At 35.1% G+C, this 13,645-nt stretch overlaps 1 protein-coding gene across 2 annotated transcripts in view; it reads right to left on the reverse strand.

The window, feature by feature from the left end:
• Positions 1-1,005: 1,005 nt before the first annotated feature.
• Positions 1,006-13,645, reverse strand: part of LOC127842029 (uncharacterized) — an 86,902-nt gene continuing 74,262 nt past the window's right edge. For both annotated transcript variants that reach the window (XM_052371346.1, XM_052371345.1), the window contains exons 11-17: positions 11,295-11,370; positions 10,239-10,523; positions 9,329-9,416; positions 8,710-8,842; positions 6,294-6,440; positions 4,926-5,653; positions 1,006-3,646 (exon numbers count right to left, since the gene is read on the reverse strand). In XM_052371346.1, the coding sequence (XP_052227306.1) occupies positions 2,740-3,646; positions 4,926-5,653; positions 6,294-6,440; positions 8,710-8,842; positions 9,329-9,416; positions 10,239-10,523; positions 11,295-11,370 (2,364 nt within the window). In that variant the 3' untranslated portion in view covers positions 1,006-2,739. The remainder of the gene's footprint in view (positions 3,647-4,925; positions 5,654-6,293; positions 6,441-8,709; positions 8,843-9,328; positions 9,417-10,238; positions 10,524-11,294; positions 11,371-13,645) is intronic.

The raw sequence follows: 13,645 nt of genomic DNA on the forward strand, positions 1-13,645 counted from the left end.
AACGCGCATGGGTTGATCTGTCCATAAAATTTGCGTTCCGTCATGTGTGTTACATCATCTCTGTTACGTCATCTTGTGTTACGCCTTCTGTGTTACGTCATCTTTGTTACGTTAAATCAGACGCATCATACAAAACAGCAGACCAACAGACTGGAATCCACCACTTACTTGACAGACACATGGTATCTGTCGAACACATTGACCAACATATGTTTTTAGGTGGAAGGGTGTCACGTTTTCTTTCCATCAAATTTAACTATCATATCAAATATAAACAACATGAAACTTGCGTTCGCCAGTGCGTACCCCAGGGGCGCGTTTCTGTAGAAATGTTGACATTGTATTTGTCATTCCGTCATGTATTGGTCAAAGTCAATAAATGGATAAGAACTATAAAAGGATTTTGAAATGCCATCTACCTCCACCCTTTAACCCTCTACATTAACCCATGGATGCCTAGCGTCTAGAAAAAGGCCTTGGGAAACAGCGTAGACCCAGATGAGACGCCGCATGATGCGGCGTCTACTCTGGGTCTGCGCTGTTTGCTTAAAGGAATTTCTGTAAGTTATATTCCAAATATAGAAATAAATATAATAGAAATCCCTAATAATATAGAAATAAATATACGAGACATCGCTAATTTTGGAAATAAATTGATCCAATTTAGAAGGATGGGATAGTCCACTAGGCATAAATGGGTTAATTAATGCTGTTGTGTATTTGTTTGCATTGTCTTGTGTAACCAGTATGCCAATTTCCTCAAATAGAAGCGTAACGGATAATTACGAACATTTATCTCTTGATAATATTTCGTTCATTTTAATATTCCTATATTCTGGATTCATAAACTTAAAGATTATCTAAATGTCTGGTATGATACTGTATCTGGCAGGCTACAGGGAAATTAAGACTGCAATGTGAGATTAACTTTGTAACATACATTCTTAGAGCTTTGATTTAAATGCTAAGAAAACAATTTATCAGGGATAAAGAACAAACACAACACAGGTAATAAAATGTATTGCCACAGTGAAAATATATAGGGATTATACCCAAAGAGCTCACAATATGTTTAAATTAGTGTAAAATCAAAAGTATAAAATTCTTATAAATTGCAAAAAAAGCCTTTTGAACACATTCCAATGTTTTTAACCGTATAGTTTAATGGTCATAGTATACAAGTACACAGAAACAGAATAGATCAAATCAAGTTCAATCTGAACAATAGGTTGGGCAATGTAATTCCATCAGAAAATGAGAGATTGACAATAGCTTGCATGAAATAACAGTGTTTCACATTACTTTTTGTAGAAATGTTTTCAAACCCCAAATACGGTCCTTATAAAAAAGGACAGTATCTTACCGATAAACTGCTACAGTAACTCGAAGCAAACACTTTGACAGTAAAATGAGTAACCGTGGAAATATCTAAACATTATCACGATTATACACACACGAGTGTTCCATCTAGGCCTGTACCGCAAGGCACAGCACTCAGCCGTCCCAAAGCCCCACCCAGCTGCCTTGAGGTCCCATTATTCCCCGTCAAGCCACTGCCACACGCTTGTTTGACTTTCCCTCTATGCTACAGTACCTTTGATTTTACCTTTCATTCAATGTATTGTCCTGTAAGAGGCACGAATAAAATACATTGTCGACGAGGTGCATATGCATGTAATAACTTGATCATTATGATTATTATGATATCTACCAATTAAGTGCACACTACAATGTATTTTATTTATGGAAGCATAAACTTTTTTTCATTTCACTTAGCACGATCATGAGTTGGCTAAAGATGGACAAAATGACATTTACATCTTGTACACACACTTAACCATTTCTAAACTTCAACAGTTACCGGTAATAAGCTTTTTATTTGACTTAACATTCAATTCACATTATTCCACGTAAGGATCACTACATACAAATACAATGTAAAATGAGGACTATAGTGCGAGTAAAAGGCTTTATTTTATTGACCTGATTATATAATTCTGATTTTAAGACATTAATAATTCCACAAAAACGTTCTTTTAACAAATGGTGTTTTTATAATTCTTTTAAAATGAATTCTACCCTGGTATAACTATCCTTTAAATCTAAAGGTTATACAGCCTTGCATTTACTCTTTACGGTCATTTTACAAATATTATTACATGTACAGTAATTTCGCAGACATGATTACCCTTACATGTACAATTATTTAATAGATATTACTATGCATACAGTAATTTTACAGATATTAAAACACGTAGAGTAATTTTACAGTTAAAATACCCATATAGTTATTTCGCGGATATTACTACATGTACAGTAATTTCACAGTTTGTATTACACTTTGTCATTTCACAGAAAATAAGACAAAAGCATACTTTTGGCACCAATATACGTGTTTAAAATACAAGAGTGTATTAGGACATTAAAATTAACTAAAATTAAAGTATGTGTAAAGAAAAGTTTGTGTTTAACACATAATAATATGGATAAAACAGTAGCTTTGCAAATATCTAAAATGTAACAACTAAAAGCATGTAAAATAGTTTATAATAATTTGAATTAATGATCTGCGCAGAATATGATATCATGTTTAATAATATAAATGCCAATAAATTAATCTCTATGTATATACTTAGTTCTATCGAATAAACAATTGTTTCTCAGAAGTATCCTACGTTTTATCAGCATTTAATATGTTGATTTCTTCAACATCCTTACTCTCTTTGACACCATGCTCATTCAAATAATGTGCATTTTATCTATGAACGTAGATACAGGGTCTGAACATTCACACACATTTTCGTTTTCTTCCGCAACGTTATTTTGATTTTTAGACCGGTTCATACAACCTTCAGTAACTTTTGTGTTAAACTTCATAGAATTATCAACGTCTTCAGACGTATCACCTATGCCGTTTGCAACAGTAGCCTCAATGTCTGAGTTTGATTTTGTTTCCTCAAAACCGCAACATTCCTGATTGCCTTCATTTTCTGATATTACAAAAACATAATTTCCATTTTTTGCATTATTACTGGCTTGGTCTAAACCTTGCACTGTATTATCACCTGGTTGGTCAAAACCTACTACTTTACTACCTGATTGGTCTAAACCTTTCACATCATCACCTGATTTGTTTATACCTGCCACATCTGTATCACCTGATTGGTCTGTACCTTCCAAGTTATGCACTGATTGGTTTATACATTCCACATTAGCACCTGATTGGTCTTTAACTTTCAAATTATCACATGATTGGTCTTTACCGTTCAAACATGAATTATCTCCTGATTGATATTTACACTCCACATTATCACCTGATAGCCCTATACCTTCAACATTTGTATCACCTGATTTGTCTTTGCCTTCCTCGTCTTTTTCTGGTTTAAATTCCTCCGACAGAGCTGTTAGGTTTACTTGTTGCATCAACTGAACTAGTTCATCAACTTCATCTTCCTCTCTCACCGACGCCATACCAGCAAGTTTCTTGTGGCACTCTTGTCTTCTGTTTTGACTCTGATCCTGCTCAAACATTTTGATTTCCTCATCCAACTTTTTGCATTCTCGATCCAGTCTGTCAAACTCTGCTGTCAAAAACTGTCTGTCTACTTCTGATGAAACTTTATCCCGTCTGTCTCTAATTGATATCCTGCAATGGATTATAAACTTTATATGGTAGACAGTCAACAAACAAAGTATTTAGAATGATTGCATATAGTTTGTACATGTCTTATCAAATTTTAGTTTGCATAACATACACATAAATCTTACAAACATACATCAAAGGACGGGGCAATACAATAATACAGTTTAGTCCAGTAATCTTGCGCACTCCGCAGTTGCGACGACGAATGGTTTTCTTAAGTGATGAAAGATGGAATTTCACATTTTTAAGAATTAACGGATTTAAAATGTACGTATTCCATGCAAATAAAAATTAGATTATTACATTTTAACACCGGTTGCGTCATCTTTATACATAGTACATGTATCGTAAACACTGACATACTTACGATAAATTCGAAATGAATCACAAATTTCCTGCAGTATTTCGCGTTTTCATACTTTAAATTAAGAATTCATAAATCCAACGTGTAATTTTAGGATTCCATTGCAAAATATCCGATCAATTATGGTATTGTTTGGCCATTGAAAAATATCGCATCAGACGACATTGTCATCATTTCCCGCCATTCTGTCAAACCACATTTGGTATGATCTCCGCATGCGCAATGGCTTAGTTTTTATATTTTCTGTAAACTATGGAAGCATGATCGTGGTTAAATTAAATCTGTTATGCATAAACATTTGTTCACGCTAGAAATAAATTATTTTATATTTTTATTGTTTCTTTTGCTACAGTCAACAGAATCCCATCACCATCATCACCAAAACTGCACTAGCAATCCTCATTAAATTTGAATGGTTTTACAAACTGATTTTAAAAAATAATTTTCTGGAATGTTTTTGGCCCTTAATGGACACCATATGTTTACATTTTTGTCTAAATGAGGTCATTACACCAAGTGCGCAAGATAACCGGATACTGTGACAGTTTAAAAATGAGTCATGTTTGTTTTGAAATCAAATCGGACAGTTTCTCACTGAATTAATGAGATATTTCTGTGTTAATAGGCACATGGAATTCTTATTTTCATAATAAGTTAAGATATTATGTTGTTAATTTATAAAAGAACATGTTTTTAAACCAATTGAACCTTAACTGCGCAAGATTACCGGACAGCATGCTTATTTTCATAATAAGTTAAGATATTATGTTGTTAATTTATTAAAGAACATGTTTTTAAACCAATTGAACCTTAACTGCGCAAGATTACCGGACAGCATGGTAACGACAATAAAAAATATGTAGTTAACTAATAACAGTGATAGTTAGATAAAACCACGAGTCTTAGAATTAAACAAACCTGTCTTGTTTCAACTGAACAAGTCGTGTTCTCATTTCAGATAATGTATCTTCAGAATTAACATCCCAAGTGTGGACCTCTCTTCTTGTTTCTCTGCCTGCTCCAGGAATGTTCCTCGCTATTCCATTTGCTCCAGCACTGGGTTCATCATGTGCATTAGTTACTTGACTCAAGTTGTTTGATTCTAGACATAAAGTCTTGTTGTCATTGTTACAATTTGTCATGCTACTGTCATCGAGTGTGAAAGAAAAATCCAGGTCTGTAGAAAATGGAGAATTGATCTTTGAATTAATATGAAACATAATTTCGTCCACTAGGCTTTCCTCCCTTTCTAGGTGATTAAATTTAACAGGCATCTCCGATTCAAAGTCAAAATCACTAGCATCACAATCCCTATTTGAATTCTTGTTATTGCAATTTATAGGATCCGAGTTATCTCCCATTGACAGATTTTCAGTCTCTTTTTGGTTCCCAACAGTTTTGGAGGAACCAACTTGTTGGATATCGGAACCAGTTGTACTCGACTTCCGAACTTGGGTGTATATTGCGCCAGTATCAATGACACTCACTCTAGGAAGACTGGAGTCCGAAAAATCTTTGTGAACGATTGTTTTTGGGGTTCGTTCCAGGGAACCGAACCTGCCATCTGAAGACTCTGATGAAGCAATTCCACTATCTCTATTGGAAGCTTTAAGAGGCTCTTGAGAGTTTACCATGTTGTTTGTGTTCTGGAATATAATACCAATATGTACATTATTTAATTACTAAGTGAGGTACACTGTAAACAAGTTCAAACATGCCATTTTTATTCTAAACAAGAGCTTTATCTTATGAACAAGCTTTTAAGTTTTATCCCAACTGCTGTGATAATTTTCTTCAGTTACCAGCCACACATTAAACCTAATTTAGAGGGCATATTATTAAATTTAATTCCCAATCTAGAAAATAAAATATACCATTTTCATGTAAAATATTACTAATAATTTAACTTAAGGTTTGAGAGGGCATACAAATTCAATTTTATTCACAATCTGGACAAATAAAATATACCATCAAATATTTCATTAAAAAATATGAATGATAAGATTTCCTCTGATCTTAACAAAACAAATAACATTTTAAACCTTTCCCACTAAGAAGCAACGTGACAATGCAGTCAGTAAAAATTCAGAACAATCTGTGAGTAACTAACAAGTTATTCAGGTTTTATGCTGTTTGATGCTCATCAATATCTGAGGGTTGGATATGAAGGCTTCAAACCTTTCATATAGCAAAAGAAGGTTATACATTAATTTTTTTAAGGGACTACAAACGAATCAATGTGCGTATCTGAGAGGTAAAGGGTTAACACCCCCAACATGTACTCACGTGCACACGTGTCCATGTGATCTCCACAGCCTCGTGGTACGGATGTGAGTCGTCCATGTAACCTTGGAGACCGTCCGGTGTGGACTCGGTGCTGGTCTCCTTCATCAGAACTCGGAGCCACGAACCCAACTCTGACCAGCTCAGTGGCTGATTGGGCAAAACATGTGTATGGTGAATTAAGACAAATACAATACATACAAAACATGTTCCAATAAATATAACTTTAGAGACTTACTTAAAGTATTTGCAATAATAGTTATAATAGTATACAAATGATTTTTATCCTTCCTCTAAATGATTGTACAGAAGGGAACTCTGGCAGTCATGTAAACTTGTGCTTTACATGCCTACCAGCCTTTACACTGCTACATCACGGACTACTTTTAATGCATTTCATTTCCAGTGTAGGTCAAATGCAGTTAAGTATTGTAGATGATTTTTCTCGTTAAAATGTTTCATCATACTCGTTCATTTGTTCTTTAAATTGAAAAATAAACGTGCTGTGAATTTATATATTTCAAATAAATGTGCCGTCAAATTGCAAATGTTCACACGCTTGCCTTCTGACATTATCGCTTGTTTGCATCATTCAGTTCAAGGGCACGATTTCTGTGCGTGTTGAAACGCAGTTGCCTTAAAAGCGCATAAACTCTTAAAATCAACGAATACTTGGTGCAGTATTTCCAAAAATAAAAGTTTACACATAAACAATCAATGTTCCTGCAGGACAATATATCCAACAAATCTCCATGTACCAATTTAGTGTGTGTGTGTGTCGTATGAATAGATATCGTTGTGGGAAATGGAATATATTGTGCCACAAAAAAAACGAGCACATTGTGTCTCGTTTAATCTATGTTACCATACCACATTTAGCGTTGAAAATGTGGCTATTGCTATAAGGAACACTGATTTTGTATGGGTTAACTTTATTTTACGTGATATCTATCGAAACAATCGCAGATTTTGAGTAGTATGTTACTTTAAAATATTTCGTACTTGTGTGTCAAGGATGGGTTATTATAAAATGTGAATAAAGGCGTTAAAATATATGGCCCGAATAAAAGTGGTGAGATTGCTTTGTATATTGCATGTACTCGAATTGAGCGATATTTTTAATTACGTCTTTTTGTTGAAAAATTGACGGATTGAGAACAGTGTTTAGTGACTTTAAACACGCGCTATTTATAACACTTTTGGTGCATTGTTCTTGTTATATTTCAACATAAATTTACGAAGAATTTAAAGGCGTAATTTTTTTGAAAAATAGTTTGTTCCTTTGTAAGTGGATCAAAGAATCTATAACTCCAAAGATTGCACAGAATCAGCATAGAATCAAACACAACAGAGACTGCACAGAATCAGCATAGAAGCAAACACAACAGAGACTGCACAGAATCAGCATAGAAGCAAACACAACAGAGACTGCACAGAATCAGCATAGAAGCAAACACAACAGAGACTGCACAGAATCAGCATAGAAGCAAACACAACAGAGAATGCACAGACTCAGCATAGAAGCAAACACAACAGAGACTGCACAGAATCAGCATAGAAGCAAACACAACAGAGAATGCACAGACTCAGCATAGAAGCAAACACAACAGAGACTGCACAGAATCAGCATAGAAGCAAACACAACAGAGAATGCACAGAATCAGCATAGAATCAAACACAACAGAGAGATTGCACAGAATCAGCATAGAAGCAAACACAACAGAGAGATTGCACAGAATCATCATAGAAGCCAACACAACAGAGAGATTGCACAGAATCAGCATAGAAGCAAACACAACAGAGACTGCACAGAATCAGCATAGAAGCCAACACAACAGAGAGATTGCACAGAATCAGCATAGAAGCAAACACAACAGAGAGATTGCACAGAATCATCATAGAAGCCAACACAACAGAGACTGCACAGAATCAGCATAGAAGCAAACACAACAGAGATTGCACAGAATCAGCATAGAAGCAAACACAACAGAGAGATTGCACAGAATCAGCATAGAAGCAAACACAACAGAGAGATTGCACAGAATCAGCATAGAAGCAAACACAACAGAGAGATTGCACAGAATCAGCATTGAAGCAAACACAATCGCGACGTTGTTGAGTAAAGCACGAGCCAGTAGAGGTTTGAATTGTACATGCCAAATAGTAAAAGGGGTATCAAAGGAAAGCTGCAGAAGTTATTTATAGAGTCAAATTAACAAATATCAATTTCCAAGAATAATGCTCATTTTTTATATGTTTTGTTTCAGGGTTACGCTGATAATTCGTTACGCTTGATTAGCAAGTTCATTAACATACCATTTTCAGGATATTATAGCGGTGACCTGCATTAAATAAGTAAAATAATATGGTTTGTATATAAAAAATGTATTTCGCAAATGTAACATCCAACTATACTCACCTCTATCGTTATCTTTTCCTTGTTATTTTCCAGCAACATCAACCCCAGCTCACTTTTTGTTTCCTCTATGGCCCGACGCAGAACGCAGTCCCTCAGCAGGAACTCAAGTTCACAGACTGAGCTCGTCGGGGATCTGCAACACTCAAAGTTGTTAAACATGCGTTAAGTGTCATCGCAGATTTGCCTGTGCAGTATTATCATAGGCTAATTAGGGACGACACTTTCCACCTAAATTATATGTTCGCAGAGAACAGACTTCCTTTAAAGAAGAAAATTCCATTAAAGCTGGCAGTGTTGTCAGTGATACAGGCTAATGATGCGGACTACACAGGCTAATCTGAGAAAAAACTTTAGGCACATGCATTAAGCACATATTTACCTGGATTTTTGCTAGGAAGGCAGTTCCTTTAAACGAAAAAATTCCATAGAAGCAGAAAGTTTCGTCCCTGATTAGGCCTGTGCAGCCCGCCTAAACTGGATTTCCGCTTGGAAGAGACTTACTATAAACAACAAATTTTAATTAAAACGGAAAGTGTCGTCCCTGATTAGCCTGTGTGAACTGCACAGGCTAATCTGGGACCACACATAAATCACATGGACGCAGAACGCATTCCCGTACCGGTAACATTCAAAGTTGTTCTCGTGGACCATGCACCATCTCTTGCCCCATTTCCGTTTGTTGAAATTGCTGAAGATGCTCAGGTAACCTGGAATGGGCGAAACAAGGTAGTTGTTGGTTTCGAATTTCCTGATGTTTCATTGCTTAATTACCTAGAAAATATTTATGTTTCTCTTTCTACAAACAATTGTTGTTTTATATCTTACTGGTTGTAAACCAGAAACTCATTTCGTACAATCTTTGTAATGGAAAGGATATACAAAGTTGTTGGTTTCCAGTGCCCGAAAAATAAAAAAGTAATTTCATTAATAATATAAATAGTATACTTATTTTGTACCAAAAACTGTCTCATTGTGATCTTTATAGAACTGAAAGTCAATCTTAATATTCTCATGACATTTTTGGACATTTTTAATGCTTGGAAATAATCTAAGATTCTTATAAATCTAAATCACGAATAGGTGGAAAACAATGTGAGAATATGATATGTTACCCTGATGTTTGATATGTTACCCTGATGTTTGATATGTTACCCTGATGTTTGATATGTTACCTTGATGTTTGATATTTCCCAGATGTTTGATATGTTACCCTGAGGTTTGTTATGTTACCCAGATGTTTGATATGTTATTCAATGATTTATATGTTACTCTGATGTTGGATATGTTACCATGCTGTTTGATATGTTACCCTGATGTTTGATGTGTTACACTGATGTATGATATGTTATCCTGATGTTTGATATGTTACCACTATGTTGGATATGTTACACTGACGTTTGATATGTTACCCTGATGTTTGATATATTACCCTGATGTTTGCTATGTTACCCTAATGTTTGATATATTACACATATGTTTGATATGTTACCCTGATGTTTGATATATTACATTGATGTTTGATATATTACCCTGATGTTTGATATGTTTCTCTCTCAGTGGTATCTCCATAGGCATGTCAAGGAAACCCGACTCTGGAGTGAGCGGACTGGTTACTTCTAGCGATGATTGTGAACCTTCGGAAACAGGCCGGGGAAGGGAGCCAGTCTGTTGAGTGGAACCGGTCATATTGGCTACATGATTATGGGTACTGTCTAAACTTGAAACGGCTGACTTTTTCACTGATGATCTCTTGCCTAAGGCATCGAAAAACTGGCTGATAGCTTTCTTGCGGCTGCTCCGATTTGTTGAATGATCTGCAGGAAAAAAAATTAATTCAATTGACATTATTCATCAACAAAAATTACTTAATTAATACATTTGAAACACTTTCTTTTTAAGTTTTTAAAAACGTTTCAACAATTTGGCAGTATAAAAGCTGCTTCGTCACAAGTTGGGAAAAAGACAAAAAAGGAATTATTCTTAGATATATAGACTGCATACTCTGGCATAACACTTCCAAAAGATATATTTTGCCAGTTTGCCCAAAACATTCAATACCATGGTCTGTAATGTTGCTAATGCTCGCAGGGGATAACTAAAGCTCACTTCACAACTTGTCCTACCAGAGCACATACCTGGTCTACTGGTAATACACTGGTACCAGGCTTCACAGGTTTGACCCCAAGCTTAACAAAAACCTTCAATTAGTAACTTGTCTTTTGCATGATACATTAAACTAAGATGCAGTCCACTTGATGCTTTACAGCTAACACTTAACTATTTCCTTCTCAGAATCAAAGTAAAAAAGACCACTTGCAAGTAACTTGCAGGCTGTTCAGGTTTCTATGTATTCTGCACATCAGTATCTTAGTGTTTGAGATGAAGCCAATAAAACTGAAAACTATTTTTTTTAAAAGGTCTTTAAATTGAGTTGATTTCTAAGTGACTACACATGAGTCGGATTTTGTATATGAGCAGTAAAGGGTTCAAGACCCAAGGGTGTCTCAATAACAGTTGTGAACTGGATCTTGCACTACCTTGGGGCAGTAACCCTGATGCACTACACAAACACACACTGACCCTACCTCTCCTCCTGTCTTTGCCAACATCAGAGTCCGTACTGACCAAGGACAAGTTGGATCCGGCAATCCCTGCTGGTACCTGCCACGAATGGGAAATACAAACAGTTGAATGGGAAATACAGACACTTGAATGGGAAATACAAACAGTTAAATGGGAAATACAAACAGTTGAATGGGAAATACAAGCAGTTGAATGGGAAATACAAACAGTTGCATGGGAAATACAAACAGTTGCAAGGGAAATACAAACAGTTGGATGGGAAATACAAACAGTTGGATGGGAAATACAAACAGTTAAATGGGAAATACAAACAGTTAAATGGGAAATACAAACAGTTGAATGGGAAATACAAATAGTTGAATAGGAAAGACAAACAGTTGAACAGGAAATACAAACAGTTGAATGGGAAAAACAAACAGTTAGATGGGAGAATACATACAATTGAATGGGAAATACAAACAGTTGAATGAGAAATACAAACAATGGAATGGGAAATACAAAATGTTGAATGAGAAAATCAAATACAAACAGTTGAATGGGAAATACAAACGCTTGAATGGTGAAATACATACAGTTGAATGGGAGATATACACAGTTGAATGAGAAATACAAACAGATGAAGGGAAAAATTAATGCATTTTGTACAAGTGCCACAAGGATAGTTGTTATCAGTGTTCAATAATGTCAACTACTTCAAGACATACGATTTTAACATCAAGTCTCATTCTGAAACAAAAAACTTTTCACAATCATGACTTAAAGCTCTGCACTGTCTTGTGACAAAAAAAGCAGTCATGTAAATGGCTATATTCAAGAAATATTTAGATCACTGTGCCTACAAAGTGTGTTCTAAATATCTTCATGTCATGGTGATGACATTTTTGAAGCTTCAATTTAATCTCTCAAAAAATGAAGAGGTAATTTGGTCCATGGACTTACAGCTATTTATGACGCACATGACTAGTTTCAAGGGAACATAAGTAAGTCAAAAGAGGATCACTGCATGAGAACATTGTCTCTTTTGCATTAAAGGGATCTTTTCACGCTTTGGTAAATTGACAAAATTGAAAAAAGTTGTTTCAGATTCGCAAATTTTCGTTTTAGTTATGATATTTGTGAGGAAACAGTAATACTGAACATTTACCATGGTCTAATATAGCCATTATATGCATCTTTTGACGATTTTAAAACCTAAAAATTATAAAGCGTTGCAACGCGAAACGATTGAATAATTTGGAGAGTTCTGTTTTTGTCGTTAAATTTTGTGAAACTACGAAGATTGCTTTTATAAGGTATAAAATACGACAAGTATGTGTACTTGGCGGAATAGCTCAGTAGGCTAAAGCGTTTTTACTTCAGGACTCTGGCAGGACTCCAGGGGTCACTGGTTCGAAACCTGCTCCGGGCAATGTTCTTTTCCTTTTTTTAATTTTATTCTTGATTTTTTACTGGAGCTTTTACGATCCAATGTTTACATTTATCAATATAAAGCATTTAATGAATAAGTTAAAAAATGCCAAAATCTGTGAAAAGGCCCCTTTAACACATTATTGTGATGAAATTTTGTAATTTCAATGTAATCGCTTCAAACTTTTGTGGACAAACTTACAAACAAGCTGGGGGACAAAACTAATCTTAGCCTATATCTATATCGGACTATTGACCCACATTCTGGGAAAAACGGGCTTAATGCATGTGAGCAAGTCTCTATTTGTGTTACCTTACTGAGACTGTATGTTCATATTAGACATTTTTAGACTATTTTCAAGTCTGACTATTGTGTGGTACCTTACTGAGACTGTATGTTCATATCAGACTATTGTTAGACTATTTTCAAGTCTGACTATTGTGTGGTACCTTACTGAGACTGTATGTTCATATCAGACTATTGTTAGACTATTTTCAAGTCTGACTATTGTGTGGTACCTTACTAAGACTGTATGTTCATATCGGACTATTGTTAGACTATTTACATGTCTGACTATTGTGTGGTACCTTACTGAGACTGTATGTTCATATCAGACTATTGTTAGACTATTTTCATGTCTGACTATTGTGTGTGACCTTACTAAGACTGTATGTTCATATCAGACTATTGTTAGACTATTTACATGTCTGACTATTGTGTGGTACCTTACTGGGACTTATGTTCATATCAGACTATTGTTAGACTATTTACATGCGTGACTATTGTGTGGTACCTTACTTAGACTGTATGTTCATATTAGACTATTGTTAGACTATTTACATGTCTGACTATTGTGTGTTACCTTACTGGGACTTATGTTCATATCAGACTATTGTTAGACTATTTTCATGTCTGACTGTTGTGTGTTACCTTACTTAGACTGTA

This window comes from Dreissena polymorpha, chromosome 8, assembly GCF_020536995.1.
Source record: "Dreissena polymorpha isolate Duluth1 chromosome 8, UMN_Dpol_1.0, whole genome shotgun sequence".
NCBI lineage: Eukaryota > Metazoa > Mollusca > Bivalvia > Myida > Dreissenidae > Dreissena > Dreissena polymorpha.